Source organism: Schistocerca cancellata, chromosome 4 (assembly GCF_023864275.1).
Source record: "Schistocerca cancellata isolate TAMUIC-IGC-003103 chromosome 4, iqSchCanc2.1, whole genome shotgun sequence".
In the NCBI taxonomy this organism is placed as follows: Eukaryota; Metazoa; Arthropoda; class Insecta; order Orthoptera; family Acrididae; genus Schistocerca; species Schistocerca cancellata.
The window spans coordinates 549,916,154-549,938,754 of NC_064629.1; the positions used below are offsets into that span (position 1 = coordinate 549,916,154).

A 22,601-nucleotide genomic window follows, 5' to 3' on the forward strand; every position below is an offset into this window, starting at 1 on the left:
TACACTATGTGATCAAAAGTACCCGGACACGTTTTTCATATCAGGTGCCGGTGCAGGTGATTGGGTGTCACTTGTGTCATACGCCTGTATGCGAGATTTCCACACTCCTACACATTCCTAGGGCCACTGTTTCTGATGCGATAGTGAAGTGGAAATGTGAAGGGGCACGTACAGCACAAAATCATACAGGCCGACCTTGTCTGTTGACTGACAGAGACCACTGACAGTTGAAGAGGGTCGTAATGTGTAATAGTCAGTCATCTATTCAGACCATCACACAGGAATTCCAGACTGCATCAGGATCCACTGCAAGTACTATAACAGTTAGGCGAGAGGTGACAAAACATGGATTTCATGGTCATGTGGCTGCTAATAAGCCACACATCACGCAGGTAGATGCCAAATGACGCCTTGCTTGGTGTAAGCAGCATAAACACTTTCAGTGCTTATGAAACATCGATATTCATTTGACTAAAGATCAGAGGAAGTCGATGGTGTACCACTTCTAACAGAACCATGCTTAGTAAAGCACTATGGTGTTCAAATCAACTTTTGTGTTACAAACAGCTTTACAAGGGTATGATAAGCACAAAGTAAGCAAAATGCCAGGAAAAATTCCCAAAGCACATGAAACCTCTGATGACACCCAACACAAGATAGAACCCAGATGAAGGAGGCAATACACAGTCTTATACTTGGATTGTTTGGGACTGGGGGAAAAATGTGTCAAGCACCCCTACCAGAGTAGGTAGTACAGCAGGCAGTGATTTAACAAACACAAGATTAAACAAAAGCACTGCAATAAGTTCCAAAAAATCCTACATGTTGTATCAACGGTTGTCACAGAGGAACAACTGGCTGAGATGGCATTGTGGATGAGATGCTGGATTCACTTTTGAGTGGATTGGAGCTCAAAACCCTGTCCAGCCTTCCAGGTTTAGGTACTTCATGGTTTCTTCCAATCTATTAAGGGAATACCAGGTTTGTTCATACGATGTCAAGCCTGACTCTTTCTTTTCATACAGAGGCTTATTATTAGCACAGAACTGAGATAGCAGCCTCCTGTTGTGAGTATTAAGAGCACAGATACTTTAACTGGATTACTGCAACACACTTCCATGCAACAGTTACTGGTGTGCGCCCTCCGCCACACACCGGTGGGTGGCTTGCGGAGTATAAATGTAGATGTAGATGTGTTTTTAGCAAAGTGATTGTCATAAGCCAGGAGGGAAATAAATAATGATCTTAGGTCTCTTGAACTACTGTTGACATAAATTAAAAAAAAATACTGCTCCAGTCTAAATTTAAATTAAAATAAAAAACAACAATATGCAGGTGTCCCGGGGAACAGTTAATATTTGCTTTGGACGACTCTTTCTGCCATATCCCTGAATACTGACAATTCCTTCTGGGACACACTGTATTGAGGCTCCTTGTGCATGAAAGAGTGATTGTGGAAAAAAAGGTAACAAATTAGCTAACATTGTAACACTATAAGAACACATACACAGTGACACAACAGTCATCTGGGTAGGGGGGGGGGGGGAGTGATAGGAAAGAGGGGGGGGGAGGGGGGAGGGAGGGAGGGAGGGTGGGGGGGAGAGAGAGAGAGAGGGGGGGGGCGTGAGGGGGGGGTTAGGGGGGGGATAATAGGAGATGGAATTTCCAATGAAGGAAATACGGGGTGTAGCTTTCAGAACTGTAGACATATGCTTACCTTACAGAAATGGTTAATTTGCAAATTAGGAGACTTTATTTAATATACTTAAACAAAACTGGATAACAGAAAGAGAATGGTCATTTAAGAACACATTAATCACCCTCACAAATTAATTAATAACTGGACTGGGTAAAGGTAACAAGCAATGGGCAAAAGGGGAACAGCTCATCAACTTCTACATTTGAGCTATCAACACTGAATACATTTGGCTTGCTACCTGAAGTAGGAGGGGAAGAGCCTCATAGAGCTGTAGGTTACAGTAGGGTGCAGCAGGCTTCTAGCCAAGAAACTCAGCATAGGTCAGTACCAAAAGAGAGTAGGAAGATAAGAGTCTTGCTACTGGGTAGTAGCCATGGGAGGGGTGTAGGCCAGATGGTGCAGGAAAAGTTAGGAGCACGGTACTAGGTCACAAGTATTGTAAAGCCAAGTGCTAACCTTAGCCAGGTGACAAAGGACACAGCAAAACTGTGCAAAGGTTTTGGCAAAGAAGGTCATGTTATTAGAGTAGGTGCAGTAGTAAACAGCCTGGCTAATAACAGTAATTACAGCATTAAGGGTGACTTGGATAAAATAGTAGTAGCAATTACACACACAAATGTGAGTTTCATGGAGATCCTGCAGCTCCATGACCAGTGATGGGTTGATACTGGTGTAGGTCGTGTTAACTCTGAGTTGAGCATGTTATTGCTGACTGAAATGAATTCTCATATGAGTGCAGTGCCCGTTACTACAATTGGGAGGTGGGGTTATACTAGACATGGCCTTCACCTGAATAGGAAAGGGAAAGATACATTGGCTGAACTTCTTGCAGCAAATGTACGGGAGGGGGGGAGCACAATCACACAATGCAAGGAGAGCCCCACAAGAATGCACAGAAAAGTAAGGTTAGCTTATTCCACCAAAATAATAGAGGATTGAGTACTAAGGTGGAAGAGCGTCTTGCCTCCTTGCAAAATTTAGAAGAAAAGATAGACATCCCATGCCTGTTTGAGCACCACATAACCATGGGGTTAGGTAAGTTACATATAAAAGATTACCGTCTAGCAGTTTACTCATGCAGAACTAATAAGGGAAAAGGAGGAGTTGTTGCATATATTAAGACAGAACACAAGTTCAAAAGCACTGATGCAAGCAGATTTTGTAGTGATCAGCACACACAAGTGTGTGCTTGTGAATTAATGCTGAAAAACAGTTCACTTTTAATTGTAACAGTATATAGATCCCCACTGGGAAATTTTGAATTATTTATGAGGAACATGGATTCCTTACTGCGCTGTCTGTCAGATATCAGCAAGCAGTTAATAGTCTGTGGTGACTTCAATGCAGATTTTCTAAAGGATTCTGATAGGAAAAATGATCTGGAAACCTTATTTGGATCTTACAATTTGCTCTCAGTAGTTAACTTTCCAACACGGATGGATAAAGGCAGTAGGTCCCTAATTGATAATGTTTTCTTTGATGAGGCACAAAGCAAGAAAATAACTGTTTTCCCAGTAACAAATTCTGTCTCTGATCATGATGCACAGTTAATCAGGATAAATGACATAGTGCCTTACAGTGTGGATATACATCAGTGGAAGTCATTCAGAATCATTAATGACTACAGGGCAAATGTTTTCAAGAGTAGTTTACATGAAACAACCTGGGATGAAATTTTAAAAGAACTAAATGTCAATATAAAATTTAATCTATTCAATGATAAATTCATATCAGTATTAGAAAACAGCTTTCCATATAAGCTAATCAGAAGGGACATTAAACATCCATGTAAAAACCCATGGATCACTAAGGCGATTAAGGGATCTTGTGAAAGGAAAAGGGAAATTTATCTTTTGGCAAGAACAAGTAGAGACCCTGCAGTAGTTGCACACTACAAAAACTACTCAAAATTACTAAGAAATATTATTAAAAAATCAAGGAACATGCAATTTATGTCAGAAATCAGTACATCTGACAACAGAGTTAAGGCAATATGGAATATAGTGAAGCAAGAGACAGGACAACCAACCACAGAAGAGTATAACATTACTACTGAATTGAATGGATGGGATGTAAATGACAAGTCACAGGTGGCAAATGTATTTAATAATAATTTCTTAAACATAGTATAAAGCATAGGGACCAACAGTTCTAGAGAGATCACAGCAATATGTTGAAGAAGTAACACTCTTAAAATTACGTCATATGAATGTACCATCAACTTCTACTTCTGAAATCGAGAGGGTCATACATTATCTCAAGAATAAAAGCTCTTCTGGTTTTGATGGTGTTTCCAATAGAGGACTAAAGATATGTTCCATACAATACGTCCGGTATTGTCCGAAATATGTAATGCATCACTAACTCAAGGTATTTTTCCAGAGAGACTAAAATATGCCGTTGTTAAACCCCTCTTTAAGAAAGGTGATAAGAGAGATGTCAGTCACTACTGACCTATTTCATTGCTGACATCATTTTCCAAAATTTTTGAGAAGGTGATGTATTCTAGAATAGTATCTCACTTTGGCAACAATAATATCTTCAGCAAATCACAGTTTGGGTTTCAGAAGAGTCACTCTATTGAGAATGCCATTTACGTGATCACACACCAGATATTACGAGGGTAATCCCAAAAGTAAGGTCTCCTATTTTTTTTATAAGTACATAGACCTGTTTATTTCTACAATGAAATCACGATTTTTATGATGAGGTGAAAGAAGAGGTTCATAACTTTCTGAACAGCATGGCAGTGAGCTGGTATGACATGGGCATACAAAAACTGCCACAGTGTCTACAAAAATGCATCGACAGAAATGGTGATTATGTGAAAAAATAGCTAAATCTTCAAGCTGTAAATTCATGTAAACCATTGTAGAAATAAACAGGTCTATGTACTTATAAACAAATAGGAGACCTTACTTTTGGGATTACCCTCGTACAAGCATTAAATAACAAAATAGCACTGGTAGGTATTTTCTGTGACCTGTCCAAGGCATTTGATTGTGTGAATCACAGTATTCTCCTAGATAAATTGAAGTTTTACAGGATTTATGGTGTAGCCAACCAATGGATCATGTCACATCTAACCAAAAGAACGCAAAAAGTTGTACTTAGTAGTAATTCAACCAACAGAGTCCAGGGACATAATTCTGACTTGGGAGAAATCATGTATGGTGTTCCCCAAGGCTCAGTCTTCGGTCCACTACTGTTTCTCATATATGTACATGACCTACTGTCTAATGTACAACAAGCAGAATTAGTTCTTTTTGCAGATGACACCAGTATACATACAGAAATGGAAGAAATGGTGAACAAAGTTCTTAAAAGCATCATTGACTGGTTTTCTGCGAATCGTCTCATCCTGAATTTCATAAAGACACATCATATTCAGTTCTGCGCCTCTACAGGTACTGCACCAGTGACAAGTGTAACATATGGTGATGAAATAACACATTGGGCGGAAATTTCAAAATTTTTAGGTGTCCATATTGACGAGAATTTCAGTTGGAAAAAAATTTTTATTTTAACTCCTAAAACAACTTAGTTCACCCACATTTGCACTTAGAATTATAGCAAATTTTGGGGAGAGAGAAATAAGTAAGTTGACATATTTTGCTTATTTTTATTCAGTAATGCCATATGGAATAATGTTCTGGGGTAACTCATCTTTATGAAAGGTCTTCATTGCCCAAAAACGTGCTCACCCATGATCATACTGTGGAGTTGGGCATTCTGACTACTGCTTCATTGGGCATTCTGACTGCTGCTTCACAGTATATTTATTCCCTCATGAAGTTTGTTGTAAATTATTCACTACAGTTCAAAAGGAACAATGAGGTACATAATTACGACACTAGAAGAAAAAATGACATTCATTACTCAACATTAAGGTTGTCTTTAGCACAGAAAGGGGTGCACAACACTGCAAAAAAAATTTTTGACCACTTACCCAGTGATATAAAATGTCTAAAAGACAACAAGGTAAAATTTGACACTAAATTGAAAAAGTTTCTCCTTGACAACACCATCTATTCTGTAGAAGAATTTTTATGTTTTTAATGTGTAAAAGTTGGTGGGTAGGAACTGCTAACTCAATCTGTAAACATCGTTTTCATTTCAAGGAAAAAAACAATAATTATATGGTGATGTTTAGAGTACAAATAGATGTACAAATTAATTTGCGATACTAATACAAAATGACTCGATCCACATCATAACAATTTATCGTGCAAACGGATCCATGGAACATGAATATAACTAATTAACTAAAATTATTTCATAAGTTGTTCCAAAACACATGTAACATTACTTTACACCTGCAGTAATAACAGTGCTGGATACACAATAGCAGTAAGCAAGCGCGCACCCGCGCACGCACACACTCACACACACGCACGCACGCACGCACGCACACACACACACACACACACACACACACACACACACACACACACACGGAGAGAGAGAGAGAGAGAGAGAGAGAGAGAGAACACACTTTAATTGTTATTAAAGAGTACTTACGATATGATTATGGTTTGCCCGCACTCCACAATAGTATGCTTTTTTTCCTGAACTATAAGCTTTGCACGGCACAAACTTGTTGAACGTTCTATGATTTGCTGGGGAACTACGTGTGTATCAGCATCTTCAATGAGCACCATATATCCATAGGTTGTCCAGCATTCTCTTGGTATATCGGTTGCTCTCAGATCTCGAGATACATACATTTGACCTTTAACTTTTTTCACTTTTTTTAGTTTTTGTCTTCTTCTTCTTTTCATATTATTATTTCCTTGTTCAGTGTAAAACTCTTCTTCCGACTGGAACAACACAATCTCGCGGTAACAACTTTTCTTTCCTCTTGTCTGATATATACTAGCCATAAGTAGTAGTTTAACTGCAGTTTCTAAACATCAATAATTTATATGGAACAATATTCATATAATTAATGCACTTTGAAGGATGCACTTTGAAAGAGTAAGTATTTGAAAATTTATGATTTATAAAGCTTAATAAAATTAAATTGCAATGCTAGATTAAAAACACACAATTTCCTGATATTTTAGACATTTCTGAAATTTCCTGAGATTACCCTGATTCTTCCACGTAAAATGTAATTCCCTGAGATTCCAGGTTTTCCAGAAAAATCACCACCCTCTTGTTACATAGTTTACACATAAGAAGCAAGCTAGTTAGTACTAAGAATCTGCCTATATGATTTTTTTATTGTGAAAGAAAAGATGGTTAAAGTATAACATCCAACAGATGGTAAGGCTGTTAGAGATAAAGCCCTAGTTCATTTGATCAAGGATGGGAAACTTTATTGGAAGAACTGTTTTAGGATTCTAATGCATAACTACCCATTACAAATTCCAGCAGCAGCCCTAATAATGACCAAATTTCAGAACCACATATGAAGAGGTGCTGGAAGTATCAAAACACCTACAAAAGTAGCAAAGCAGTGGGGAGTGATGTAATTCCAGCTGAGATACTAAAATATGGAGGAGAAGAACTGCACTCATGCTTTTTTCCCTCCCTTTTCCCCACTTGATACAGGTAATCTGTAAAACTGAGACCATACCAACAGAACGGTAAGAAGCATTAATAGTCCATTTACATAAAAAAGGAAACTTCAGAAATTATAGGGGAATATCACTAGTTAACACAGACTATAAGATTTTATCTTTTTTATTGCTGAACCACTTGAAACCATAGGCATAAAATATAACTGCAGATTATCAAAATGGCTTTTGCAGAAATGGATCCACTACTGATGGTTCAAATGGCTCTGAGCACTATGGAACTTAACTTCTGAGGTCATCAGTCCCCTAGAACTTTGAAATACTTAAACCTAACTAACCTACGGACGTCATACACATCCATACCCGAGGCAGGATTCGAACTTGCGACCGTAGTGGAAGCACGGTTCCAGACTGTAGCGCCTAGAAGCGCTTGGCCACCCCGGCCAGCGATCCACTACTGACAATATATTTGCAATCAAAACAATAAATGAAAGACTATGGGAATGTAAACAAAAAATATAATCATTTTCTCACCATTTTATAAAAAGCTTATGACTCCATTCACAGGAAAGCCTGTTGAATGTAATGACGGACTTGGGATTTCCAATTAAACTCGTGTAAAAGTGCATAGATGATAATATAAGTAGGGTTTTGTGAAATGGAATAAAATCTGACCATTCAAAAATTAAAACTGGACTAATAACAGGGAGATCCTCTACCCCTTCCTCTCTCTAATGTAGCCTGGGAGAGAGTTGTGAGGAAAGAGGAAAGTCAAACTACTACTTGCTGGGACACTACAAAGAAATAAAGTTGACATTTTAGTGTATGTAGATGACGTAGTGTTCATTGGAAAAAGTGAAGTAGAGATCAGACAGTTATTCGTGGAGGTCTTAGAAGAACCATCTAAACTTGGTCTAAAAGTAAATGATCAGAAAACAAAATACATGGTAGTTCAAAAAGAGAGAGATTAACAAGACAACCATTCACATCTAATAATCGGCAAACATAAATTCAAACGCACTGAACAGTTGAAATCTCTGGGTGCAAAGATAATCAAACAAAAGCAGAGACAAGCAGAAGTGAAAATGAGACTGCAAAATGCTAACAGAGTTTACTATTCCACACAAAAACGTCTAGTGCTGAAACTGCTGTCAAGGAAAACTAAAATGAGAACTATAAAACACAATTATCGGACCAGTCCTAACTTATGGAATAGAAACATGGAGTTGCACTAAAATGGAAGCACACCAGACACAAATGAATAAGAAAGTTGTTTGTACCACATACAAGTATCTGAAAACAAAATTTATAGGAAACACTTTGGTCCATACTATGATAATGAATTGCGAAGCTGGAAGAAATGACACAACACAGAAAGCCCAATGCTATCACAACAAGCAACAATAATGAGCAAAGCAAATAGCAAAAGACTTAATGGGTGGGCCAACTGATGAGAATGAAAGATGGTTCAAGAATATTCATGGAGAAGTCATTTAACAAAGGACCAAAAGGAAGACCCAAGGAATACATGGATTAATGAAATTATAACAATATGCAACAAGATGTGCATAAATAATTGGCAGGAAGTAGCACAAGATAGAAGCATTCGGCACAGGAGCTTCAAGTTACTTAGAAGGAAAAGTTTTCATCTAAAATGATTTTGGAAAACCCAGTTCAAAACATGATGGGGGGGGGGGGGGGGGGGAATTAGTACACTGACCTTTTGAAATACGAATCTAGTGTGTTAACCATTGCATCACTTCACTTGCTTTGTCATGTGAAACATTTCTGTGTTGGAAATGTGGTTATTTGTAGTCTTACATGGTTTCCATTTTATGTGAGTGGTATCCCATTGTGTTAAGTTAGATAGGCAACAGTTGAATCAAATACTAGTCATGCACTGATGTTTACAGCTGCATTTTACCTAATTCAATTTTCCTGTCTGCATACCTACTTAATAAAGGACACAGAATACAAATCAAACTGCTGGGCATTATGCAGCTTCCGATTGGGTGCAGTTGTTGAGGATTCTTTTTCTTGAGACTTTTATGGCTGACAACATTTCTATCTATGTGAGGAACCATAGTTATACTTTGTGCAGTGAAAGAAGAGCACTGACAGCTAAAAGCTGTGTTGCGAGCTTTCAACTGTGAAGTGCAAATGGCTGCTGTCTGTTCTGAAGCTAGGTGACAAAACAACAGTTGCCTAGAGAACTGTGGTAACACTGATGCATTGCAATAGAGATGTATACAAAATAATGTCACGTGATCTGTTGTGCTACACTGACATGTGGCAGTGGCATGCCTGTCCATGTACATATTCATCATATGTCTCGTTCGTAATTAGATAAATTGACATAAATAAAGAACTGAGCAAGTTTAAACATATCTAAATGCACAGAAAATTATATTACAATAATTGTCTTGAAGACTGCAACTTGATCCGAGTAGCAAATTACAAGATATTCAGGTTTTAATCCAGCAGATCAATCTAAATTCACAAGTGATAGAGGCAAGTGAGCTCTGCCATCATTGCAGAGAGTGATTGTGTTGGTCAAGGGAATGCAAGTCACTGGGGTGTAAATGAAGCCATAGTGTTGAGAAGGTTTTGAAGACAGGCTGATGGATATCAAGTGTGTCCCAAGCAAAAATACAGAGTAGTTCGCAGAAGCAGTCAACCCTTCCTTCTGACTGGGTGGAAGAGCCCAAAGTGTCATAAAAAGACAGAGGAAAAGTAATAAATGGTAAATAATGAACTGTAATAGTTAGAAGAGAGGCAAAATTCTGACAGATCTCATTCAGCAAGTGTATCACATGGAGCTACCGATGGAATGTATTTTAATATCAGAAACATTAACAATTCTTAAAGATGATGGTGGGATGGATTTCTTGCCCAGAATGGGCAGCAATGGCGAGAACACATCATTGTTCAGGGGAACATGGGGGTAGCCTAAAGTGACTGGGCGCGGTGAGAAACGCAATTCCACAGTTGTGGCAATATATGCTTTGTCTTTGTCCATATTACATAAATAATACATTTGCAGGTCGCAAAGGATGTGAATTTGGTGGTTATAAGTATTTTTGATTGGTGACAAATTCACAGACTTAGACAATGTCTGGCAATGCGAAAACTTATGAGTCGTGAAACCATTACAACAACTCAAGTAGATAAGTTGGGTGTCTTTGCTACTACAATGTTTACTGCCTCAATGTTGTGACTTTATTGTCACTGATGACTAGAGACCAGATTATATGCATCATAAAAACCTTAAAATATGCATGCAAATATGCATGAAAAATGTTTAAAAAATGGATGAAAATTGTCAAAATATGCAAGATCAAATAAAAAAAGGTAATTACTGCATGCATTATACCTCAAAGTCAAACCTGTGCATATCAATTACAAGTAAGAGCACCAGCCACATGTAAAATCTGTACATTTAGAATGCTGATATAATTTTCTGAATACTTTCTCTTGAGGTTAGGAAGAGGGCCTTTACGGGATTATTTTCTAAAAATTTGCAAAATGGGGACGCATTCTGTGTTTCAATAACTGTTCCTCCTTTGCTACTGCCGTTGGTAACAATTGGATGCGATGCGAGTGAGTTACAGTGAAACAATTGATATGTACAGGACCAACTTCAAGATATATTGCACACAGAGGGGCTTGCTCAAAATTCTGTAATATTTAATTTAAAAAACAACTTACAATCATGAATTTTTTGAACAGCTTTACCTTTTAATTACTACTACTGGACCAAAGCATCGTTTACAATTTGTTTTACATTATTCTATTATTGTAAACATAAATGGCCAAGTACTGTTCCAAATGTTCGGAAGTACGACTGTGTCTTCGTTCACTCAAAACATTTTTATAAGCAAAAAAGGACCATTCTACATCAACTGAGGTAACTGGGCAGTATTTGAATTTGGGTGCTGTGTTGGCACTTAGTGTTTGTGGTAAAAGTTAACCAATCCCATTAATAAAACTATCATTTTGGCACAAGAGTTAAAAGGCTGAGTTATTGTTTAAAATGTTCTCAAACTTTTCTTTAAGTTTTCTAGGGAACACCTCCGGCAAAGAGAAGTTCACTAACACAACTAACATTAACTGAATAGATTCATTCAACTCTAAACCTTGAGTTTCAAGCTTTTTAATACTTTAGGTACATGGGAAAAAGAAGAGCTAATCACAGCAATGTCTTTAGTAATACCGGAATCATTAAAGCTTCCTTGTACTGGCGAACTGCCAAACCTCTGCACTATCGAAGTCATTTATTACCCCTCTAATGGCCTCGAAATGTTCATTGTAAAACAACACAGCTTCAACCCACATACCCCAATGAGTTACCACTGGTTCACGAGGTAATTTTTCGGTAGTTTTTCTTTGAAAGTCTTGATGCGATCAGGAGAAACACTTTCTTTGTGGATAACATCAGTTTATTTACATTCACAAATGTGGAACATACTTCTTCAGCAAGGCGGTGTACTCCTGGAGCAAAGCACATCACATGAATCAAATTGGGATAAAATAATTGGGGGGCTTTTCCTGCTTTGATCATACAGGGAGCAGCATCTGAAATAAACACAAACACCCTTCCATCTGCAGAAGATTCTGGAAATATTGTCAGTATGTAATTTTTACGCAATGTTGATTCATCTGGTACATTTTGATTTAAGCAATATTTGCACATGGAGCCTTTGAGTATAGGGTTTGTAACTTTGTGAAGAGGAATATTGCTTGCAGTGAATGCTTCACACAGATCCATGTTCCACTGACTTTTTTGGTTACCTTCAGACAAACTCCTGCTACTGCAACCTGCTCTTGTCAGAAGTTGTTGTCATGGTCCTTTCTTCTGCATTCCTGTGATATGAAGACTTATCTTGACATGCTCGTCTATTTGAAACTTTTTTTGCATGAAATGGTTTTCTAACAAACTCTACAATATAAAACAATTCCATCATATGTAAATGTTCCAGGATGGTCAGCTATCCCTGAAACAACGTTTCTTATTTCGGGTGGCATGGCCCACCTGTTCCTATTCCTTTTCTGTAATGATTTTGCTAGGCAGTGGCCTGCCTCTTGGTTAGCAACTGCACGTATTTCTATGTTGCGGTCAATCTGTGAGAAATCAAAACCAGATCGAGCTAGAGAATGCCCATCTAAATTTTTAAAATATTGTAAACATAGAGCGCAAATATGCATCGTCACTAGTTTTTAGTTAAAATCTGCAATAACCAGTGAAAAGGAGCCAAATATGCAAATACATATGCAAATGCATATAATCCAGTCTCTACTGATGACCCTTTGGTTGTGACAGGGAGAGGATTCAGTTATGTTGTGTTTGTTGAGAAAATGCCAGCGGTGTGGTAACTGTGTGACAGCAACTGTGTGGCAGGCACAGGTTTCAAAGCATAGCAGAACTGCGGCAGATTAGTATTGTGCATTCGAGAGCAAGTACTTTCTCTTGTGTATTGGTAGTGTCAGGGTGAGAGTAAAAAGCTATATTCCAAAGAGCACTGTGAATTCTGACTTTGTGCAGCTGCTGTAACAATTGCATACCTATAAAACACTGGGCCTTAACAATACATTAAGCCTTTACCAGATTTGCCTTAGAGTCATTTACAGGTGTAACAACTTGTCCAAAGTGTTATTTTCATAGCATATTTGTTATCAGAATTCATATGCCGGTGAGCAACATGCTGGTAGCTGTCCTACAAATCAATTTGACAGGTGGGGAGGGTGTGATTGGACTTCAAAGAGGCAGAATCAAGACAGGACCTCACTCACAAGATCAAAGGACTCATGTTAGATTACCACTTCCTGATACAGGCAGTTTACATGTGGTATGTCATTGGTTAGGGTTTGGACTGTGGTTATTTTCTCTCGTAGTAAATCAATGTGTGTTGTTTTGATTGATACATAAAAGGATAACAATTCAAATTTACAATGGGGATAAGGAAATAAGTTACAAGATGTGTGAAGCAGCCATGCTAAGCCCTTTTCTTTTGCCGTATGTAGCATTTTTCAAGAGCATTCATTCCCAGTTTTCACATAATGCAAGTAACAACATTTTTTGCTAATAACTGATCAATTTATGTGAGGTATAGCATACTGAAGATACAGAAAATTAAAGACACTACTTGAAAATTAATTTAAAAGCAGTTAGAATTTATTATGTCATTCCTATGCAATAGGTCAACAACTACAGCACATAAATCAAAAGGAAAGACAAATACGATAACCAATGCTTGAGCAGCCAAATTACCTGGACTGGAGTTTCGATGTCTCAAATTACACTTTATTGCTTTTCAGGCTGCCCTAAATGATTACTGATGATAACTCTGCTATCTCTGATGATAACTCTGCTACTGCTACACTAAGGACATTGCCTACACTATGTTTGTCTGTCCTCTTTTAGAATACTGCTATCCGTAGCAGATAGGATTGACGGAGTACACCGAAAAAATTCAAAGAAGGGCAGAATAATTTGTATTATTGCAAAATAGAGGAGAGAGTGTCACTGAAATGATACAGGATTTGGGGCGGACATAATTTAACAAAGGCATTTTTCACTGCAGCGGAATCTTCTCACGAAATTCCAATCACCAACTTCCTCCTCCAAATGCAAAAATATTTTGTTGACACTGACCTACATGGGGAGGAACAATCACCATGATAAAATAAGGCAAATCAGAGCTCGCACAGAAAGATATAGATGTCCGTTCTTTCTGCGTACTATACGAGAGTGCAATAATTGAGAATTTTGAAGGTGGTTCGATGAACACTCTCTGCCAGGCACTTAAATATGATTTGCAGAGTATCCACGCAGATGTAGATGTAGAGGTAGAGGTAGAGGTTGATCCTCATCCACCACACATAGTAAAATATATTACAATCATTACGAATACAAAATTGTGACAACAGCTTTACACAAGTTTCCCTCATTAATGAGAATGAACTGTGCTAGGTAAGGGACAGGAAAATTTCCCAATAATGATAACATGAAACATAACACGAAATTAGCGGTTTTCAGCAAAATATTGTAACATCAGTGATTTTTTACGGAATTAGTGAAATTTATAATTTTCCTGTATAAAAATGTTATAAATCTAAAGACGACAGCCTACCAATATTCATAGCTGATATGTACTGAATGTTGAAATTGCATTTTGCCTTCTTTTTTCCTCAAGGCTGAAGTTCATCTACAATATTAAAATGACAGTTCATGTCCCATGTTATGAACTAAGGTGTGATGTCAAAAAAAGCATCGAAACTGATAAAAAAATTAAGAGTGACTTTGGCAAAAATCACTAAATTTGGCAAAAAGTATCCAACTTGGCAATAAGCATGCTGAAGCTGGCAGAAACATAACAGTGACAGTGATGAAAAATACCAAATTTATCAAAAGAAACAGTGAATCTGGGAAAAAAGTAAGACTCAATCTGGTTAAAAAGGGTAACACTGAATCTGACAAGAAAGTAACACTGAATTTCACAAAAAAGTAACAATGAATTTGGCAAAAAGCTAATTCAGAACTTGGCACAAAAGAGCACCAAAATCGGAAAAAATAAACATTGGAAAAAAAAAAAAAAAAATATATATATATATATATATATATATATATATATATATATATATATATATATATATATATATATATATATAAAACACAGAAAATGGCAAAAAAATTGCAGTGCAACAGGCAAAATAGCATCTAATTTGATAACGAAACAGCACCGAATTTTGCAAAAAATAGCCTTGGAATTGGTCAAAAATAATACCTAAACTGTAAAAGTATACACCCCTAAACTGAACAAGTGTAAACACCTAAATTGGAAAAATATAACACTGGATTTGGCAAAAAGAATAACAATTAATTTGTCAAAAAAATAACACCCAAACTGAAGAAAAAAAAATACAGAAAGTGGCTAAAACATCACAGAAAGTGGCTAAAACCACACAGAAAGCGGCTAAAACACCACCAAATTTGGCAGAAAATATCAAGATGGCAAAAAAATAGCACCAAAATTGGAAAAAGTTACACTGAAATTGGAGAAAAAATATCACAAAAAAGGGGCAAGAAACAATGACAGGGAAAAACGAATTTGGCAATAAAATACTAATGAACTTGACAAAAATAACACTGAAATTGGTAAAAAAAAAAAAAGAATTTGGTCACAAAATAACATTATTTTTTTCCTATTGCTAGTGGCCCTGTGTTTTCCACCAGTGTTTTCTTCAATGCAACCTATCTGAGAAGCAAGAAAGATTAAGGTTTAATTTCCCTTTCAAGATGAGATAATTAGAGATAGAACACAAGCACTGGTTGGACAATGGCGGTGGAGGGAACTGGCTGAATTCTTTTCACTGGAAACACCCAAGCATTTGCCGCCATCAGTTTAGTGAAACCAAGAAAAACCTCAATTAGGCTGGCCACATGGGACTTTAAATGTCATTCATCCAGAATGTGGGTACAGTGTGCTAAAATTGTGCCACCTAAGTCAGTAAACTGCTCACAAGTTCCTGAAGCATGCACAATATTGCGAATATTGCAGATGTACAAAGCTGAATTCCACAGAATACTCAGAGTTTACTCTATGACAGTCATTCCAAATTTCATAAAGCTAACACAAAAAGAACATTCAGAAGACAAATATTTTTGTTGAGAGTAATGTGCCTTACAAACACTTAGCATTTCAAACTGACAATTACATCTTATCTTCGTTTTAAAAATAAAACATACAAATAATTAAAAGACTGCTGTTTGTATGTTTATGTTAAATTAGATTCCACACTGTAAACCACTTTCCAGAATATACAGGTCAAACTCCATTACCACCATCAAAATTCTGAATTTGTTCTGGGGTATTTTCCAACTGTTTTGGTACCAGCAGAAGAACGCTCCTATCAGAGCACAAAAAATGTGAATATTACAAAGGCTCTGACTTGAAAGTGGGGTACTTTCCTCAGCACCTTTTTCCCAAAAATTTTGACATGCAAACATTTTCACTATTTTTTTTTCAACATGCAACTCACCTCAAACTCCCACAAGCTTTCCTAAATGTAACTCACACCCATTAGTCCACTGCTATAAGTTGTTCATACCTATCCACTCCCAGTTGCCCTTTCTCCTCACTCATTCAGCATCATTCTCTCTTTGTCTCTCTCTGTCATTGTCTCCTGTGTCACAGTCACATTCCCTTCATTCTGTCCTACTAGTACAGTCTCCAATCTCTGTCACTGTCTTGGTCTTTCTCTCTCTTACTGCTAATATCTCATTCCTTCCATACTTTCTACTGCTACTGATGTCTCTCATACACTCTGTCTCTCATTATCAATGACTCTCACCTACTTCCACATTATCCCCTCACCCCTAGCACTGTATCCTTCACTCTTTTCCTAGCACTGTTCTGTCCCTGTCAAGAATGTTCCATTGTTACTGTGTCCCTCTTTTTCTCTCACACTGACATTGTCTCCTTCACTCTTTCTATAGCACAACCACTGTCTACTATCTTCCAGTATTTATTACTTTTCCATCTCTTTGCCACTGCCACTGTCCTCTTCTCTCTCACAGCATAACAAAGTGCAAATATGTTTGCATACCAAAACTTTTAGGATAATTTTTAAAGGTGCTGAGGACAGTAGAATGAGGCAGCTGGTACCCCACTTTTCAGTCAGAGTCTTTTATGTAAACATGAACATATTTGCATTTTTTCCCACACTGGTTCCTTCTTTTCTCTGCTGCACCAGGACACCTAATGCATAGGAAAAGAAATGTATTGACCACTAAAATTTTACTTATGTGAAACTGAAATAATGTGAAACTAATTTTACACCTCAGACCGGATTTCATGCACCAATAAGTTTTACATATGCTTCAGCACTACAACACGGGGTTCCAAGACAATAACAGAAACACTTTACAGTATATGTCTTCATGCTACCTCACTTTATAAACTACATTTTCATGTCACACCAGATTTTGTGTGTATATTTTATGTGTACAAGCAGGAATACATCAAATGCATCATAAAAATTACAGCCATTTCATGCACATAGCTGTCTCGGAATTTGCGGCTGGGTTTTGGATCCCAGAAAACGTGTTATTGGTGTTTCTCGATAATGGACGTAGATTTTTGAAAATGAGAAGGTTCTTCTAGAGAATATACCGTTAAAATTTGAGCAATTTGCTGAAGTTATTTATTATTTAGATTTCGCCTCATACCAGATTTTACATGCAGAAGTAGGATAGCTTTGAATCTCTGTATCTTGGAAACACACAAAGATAGCAAGAAAATTTTCAAGGTAGTTTGAGATTGGAGTCTTAGGAATTTTATAAAAATTTCAGCCATTTGCTGCGCACAGCCATCTTTGGAACTCTCGGTTGGGTTTGGGCCCGCTTGTGACGGCAAAAACATTTCTCAGGAACCGCCCATTAACTAATGGTGCCTCGATAAGTCCTATGAAGCCCACCATAGACCATGTCAAATGCAAAATGAACCAACTGATATGCACCACTTGCCTAAGCAGAAGGAAGTGTGTAATTTTCTTACTTTAACCCTGTAATGTAGGATACTGACACCAAGATGATCCTTTCATTGGATATACAAATGGTCCCTTGCCAAAGGGCTATCCCAAACACCTAATCCTACATTTTTATCACCAACAGAACTTGAGGTTAAAGCACTGGAAAATTCAGTTTTTGTGCACGGCATTTTGGAACATATTATGTACACATGCTGTCGTATGCACATCAATAAGGGGTGTGTGGTCTCCAGTGGCTTAACACAGAGTAACTGTGTTTAGTTTGATTTCTTACCTCCATTTGTCTGTTTATCGCACTGAAAATATAGAAATGTGAGTGGTATGTGCTGTGTGTTCTTTGGAAAATGTCTCACCCATTCATGGTACTTGCTGTTGTCAAGAGTAATGCTCACTTTACTCTTACCCTAAATTTTGCATTTTGGTGCAGTCTCAATTTTCTCCTTGACACAAGAACTAACAGCTCCAAAAACTAGGTACATCTTTTTGTAATTTCTAAGTACTAACATGATTACAAGCTTGAAGAGGTTACTTGTGGAAATACATAGGATATCAATTTACAAGGCTTATTCGGTATGTGTAGATGAGAGCTCAGAGACCTCAGAGGGGAGCTAGGAGATATGATATGTTGTTTAGAAAATGCAAGAAGGTGTTAAGTTTCAGCTGTATGAGAGATGACAAAACAGTTTCAAAATAAAAGATATTGTCACGTAGAGGAAGGTGTATGTAGATGAATGACGGACACTAACTTCACTTAACGAAGATTTATTCAGCACTTGCGCATACAAGAGCGCAGAGAAAACTGCCTCTGGCCAGAACACATATGGTATATATACAGCTACAGAACATTCCAATACAATGATTCTTGCCATTTTTGGATACTTCTAGAATGTACTCGAACCGAATATAGAAACTAAAATTTCACAGTTCAGGTCAGTTTGGAACTCACGACTCTCCATGCAACAGTCTAGTGTCACAACCACTACACTGTGGCGACTGTGCTACTCCGTGAGACAGTGCTCCCTCCTTAAGAGAACAGCGTCTCAGTGTTACGTCCTCCTAGTCCGGGAACGAGTCATCGGTCCTGCATACTCCTGCTCCTGACAACTGATGTTCGCCCTGGCGGTGATCTTCTTAGAACTTCCCTTGCTGCTTCGTTCTTCATCACCTTTCCGCTTGTTGCCTGTCACTGGAGATTCAAATTTACCCTAGGTTGCAGGATCCTTAAAGGGCTTCATTCGAAGGACGTGGACCGTATCTCTGATCTTTCATTGTCTTGTATTGGGGTCGAAATCTTCAACTTCATAAGTAACATCAGACAACTGCCTTACAACCTTATAAGGTCCAAAGTAGCACCGGAGGGTCTTTTCAGAGAGACCACCCTTCTGAACAGGAGTGAAGATCCAGATGAGGTCACCAGGCTGGTATACAACAGGGCGGTGGCTTGCGTCATACCTTCGGCGATCGTTTTCTAGAGCCTGCCGTGTGCGGAGACGATCTAACTCCTCAGCTTCCTCAGCTCTGGTTAAGACCTTGCCGATGTAGTCATTGTCCACATGATCAGGTTGTAACGGAAACACAGTGTCCATTGTCGTCATTGCCTCACAGCCGTGCACCAGAAAAAATGGTGTAAATCCTGTGGTGTCTGGTTTGGCAGTGTTGTAGGCAAACATCACTAAAGGTAGCACCTCATCCCAATTGCTCTTCTCAACATTGACGAACATTGATAGCATGTCGGCCAAGGTCTTATTAAGGCGTTCAGTAAGCCCATTAGTTTGTGGATGGTAGTCAGTTGTCATGTAATGAGTAATGTTGCAGCGATGGTTTATCTTTGTCACAATATTCGATAGAAAAACTTTCCCTCGATCCATAATTAGCGACCTTGGGGCATAGTGTTTTAATAGAATTTCTTCTATGATGAATTTGGCTACCTTGAATGTTTTGGTTGTTTTCATGGCTTTTGTACTGGCATAGCTTGTCAGATAATCAGTGCAAACAATAATCCATCTATTTCCACTAGCAGACATTGGAAATCGTCTGAGGAGGTGAATCCCAACACGCTGGAAAGGCGTTTTGGCTGGTGGAATTGGTATGAGTAAGCCAGGTGGTTTCTGAAGAACTGCCTTTCTCCTCTGGCACTCTCGACAGTGCGACACATAGTGACGGACACTCCTAAATAAACCTGGCCAGAAAAATCTCTTGCGGATTCTATTGTATGTCTTAATAACTCCTAAATGTCTGGCCTCAGGTGTGTCATGAAATTTCTGTAGAACATCTAAGCGCATGTGTTTAGGAATCACTGGCAGCCACCTCTTTCCAAACGATCAAAGTTTTTCTTGCAAAGTAATCCATTAATTACCTTAAATTGTCCTCTCACATCCTCTGACCAATTTAAGGCAAGTATAATCTGAGATATATTTGCGTCCTCCTTCTATTCAGCAGATAGATCCTGGAGTGCAGCGAGATAGTGACTACCTTCATCAAAGTCTTGATGGTCTTGCATAGGGTTTCTTGGGAGACAGTCAGCATCTTGGTGTTTTCTTCCACTTTTGACCACTATGGTAATGTCATACTCTTGAAAACATAGTGCCCACTTGGCAAATTGTCCTGTTGGATCCTCAAGACCTGTCAACCAACAAAGTGAATAATGGTCTGTAACAACTGTGAATGGCCTTCCATAGAGATACTGTCAACATTTGCACATGGCCCCAGATCACAGCAACACATTCTCTTTCTGTGGTTGAGTAGTTTCTCTCGGCTTTAGTAAGTGTCCTAGAAGCATAGGCTATACCCTTCTCTCTTCCATCTGAAATCTGCACCAGAACAGCGCTGATCACATACCCACTGGTATCTGTGTGTAGTTCTGTAGGTGCTCTCTCATCATACAGACCAAGTACAGGGTCAGTCGTCAGTGCTTTTCGCAGCACATTGAAAGAATCTTGTTGAGCACCACCACAGATAAATTCAGCATGGGCTTTTAACAACTCTTGGAGTGGCCTGGCTTTGATACAAAAGTCTTTGATAAAACGACAGTAACAAGAACACAATCCGAGGAAGCTTCTCACATCTCTAATAATTTTAGGAATAGGAAATTCCGTTATAGCTCTCACCTCTTCTGGGTCTGGCCGCACACCTTCGTTGGACACAAGGTGTCCAAGTATTTTGATTTTTTTCCCCCCCTCCAAGTTTCAGTCCGGCTTGTTGGAGACACTTAAGAACGGCACTCAGTCTTTTTATCTGTTCATCCAACGTCTCTGAGAACACTGTAATGTCATCTAAATAGCAAGGTCACATCGTCCACTTCAGGTGACTTAGAAGATCATCCATCATTCGTTGAAAAGTTGCTGGTGAATTACACAAACCAAACGGCATTACCTTAAACTCATACAGGCCCTCAGGGGTGATGAATGCAGTTTTCTCACAATCAGCCTCATCTACTTCGATTTGCCAGTATCCCGAGTACATGTCCATGGATGACAAAAACTTAGCCTCCTTCAGACCATCTAGTGTATCATCAATTCATGGAAGAGGGTGACGAGAACCGCTGGTGATGACCATGGGCTCTGTGAAGGCTGAATGTCATTCTTCATCATTTTCTCTACCTCATCGCGAATTATTCAACGTTCTGTTGATGACACACGGTATGCTCTCTGGCTTATTGGTTGATGGTCTCCAGTGCTAATCCAGTGCTTCACCGTTGATTTGCGTAATTTGCTCTTAACCTGTAGATTGAATCATTCAGAGAACTCTTGAAGAATGGCAAGAAGCTTCTTCTGTTGTTCCTTAGTGAGATCTGGTGATAGTTGAGCTAGAAGATCTTGTCTCATAGTGGTAGTGCTAATTTCGCCCACAGACTCGGCATGGGAGGTTTCTATGATGCTCAGCTGTTTGGCAATTAATGGCTCAGTATTTGCTACGAGTTTTCTGCAACTGGCAACGGTACTTCTCCAAAATAACTGAATATGATGCTCCAGAGCCCAGAAGAGCTTGGGATGGTCAGCCATCCATGAGGATATGGACATAGTTTCCTATCATTTTTGTAGTGATTGACGGCGGAGGATTTTTCTCTTCGGCGGTCTAACCTCCAATGAAGGTCGCACCCTTTAGTTTTCCTGGTTATGGCAGCTAGGTGGTCGGGTGGAGCTTCTATACGGCAATGGAGACCTTGATCGGCATGTTGGGGAGCGTCCTCTCCCATGGCTAGCTTGCAGTGATGGTGACCTACGTTGTCATGCACCCACATCCTCTCGTTGATCTTCGTCGTCCCAGAGTTGGCGTCGGCAAAGATTGGTCTGCTGTCTTCTGGTGCGGGCGTCATCAAATATCCGCCGCCTTTCTCGACAATAGTGCACCACATGTCCCAGTCGTCCACAGTGGAAACATAATGGTTGGTTATCTCGGGTCCTCCAGACGTCAGTCTTCCTTGGTGCCCAAACAGGTTCCTCATGCGGCATTGTAGGAATGTAACTTCACCTGGGTCTCAACGTTTTTACCATTTTAAAGGGAAATGAAGGACAAGAGATTGGGATCAATGTCTGTTCCAGTTCCTCCCTTATGGCCTCTTGAAGTGTCCCGGTTTTTATGCTCGCCGTGCAATCCAAGTACCTTCTGAACTTCCTCTCTCACTATCTGACGAAGAACACTTGTGAGATCAGTTTCTTCCTCCATCACAGACATTGATACCACGTTTGGAAGCCGTTCAAAGTTCTTGCATGTAATTCTTTTTTGATGCATTGTCTCAATGTACTGGCACCATTTTACAAAGTCGTCTGCTGTTGAAACCTCCTTCAAGAGTAGGGCTTGATACATGTGCTCAGCAACACCCTTCATGAAAT

The 22,601-nt window shown here is 38.8% G+C and overlaps 1 protein-coding gene across 2 annotated transcripts in view; it reads right to left on the bottom strand.

Moving 5' to 3' along the window:
• LOC126183884 (uncharacterized) overlaps nucleotides 1-22,601 on the bottom strand; it is a 184,736-nt gene that overhangs the window by 40,438 nt on the left and 121,697 nt on the right. For both annotated transcript variants that reach the window (XM_049926188.1, XM_049926189.1), the window contains one exon: nucleotides 6,221-6,519. In XM_049926188.1, coding sequence (XP_049782145.1) covers nucleotides 6,221-6,519 — 299 coding nt within the window. The remainder of the gene's footprint in view (nucleotides 1-6,220; nucleotides 6,520-22,601) is intronic.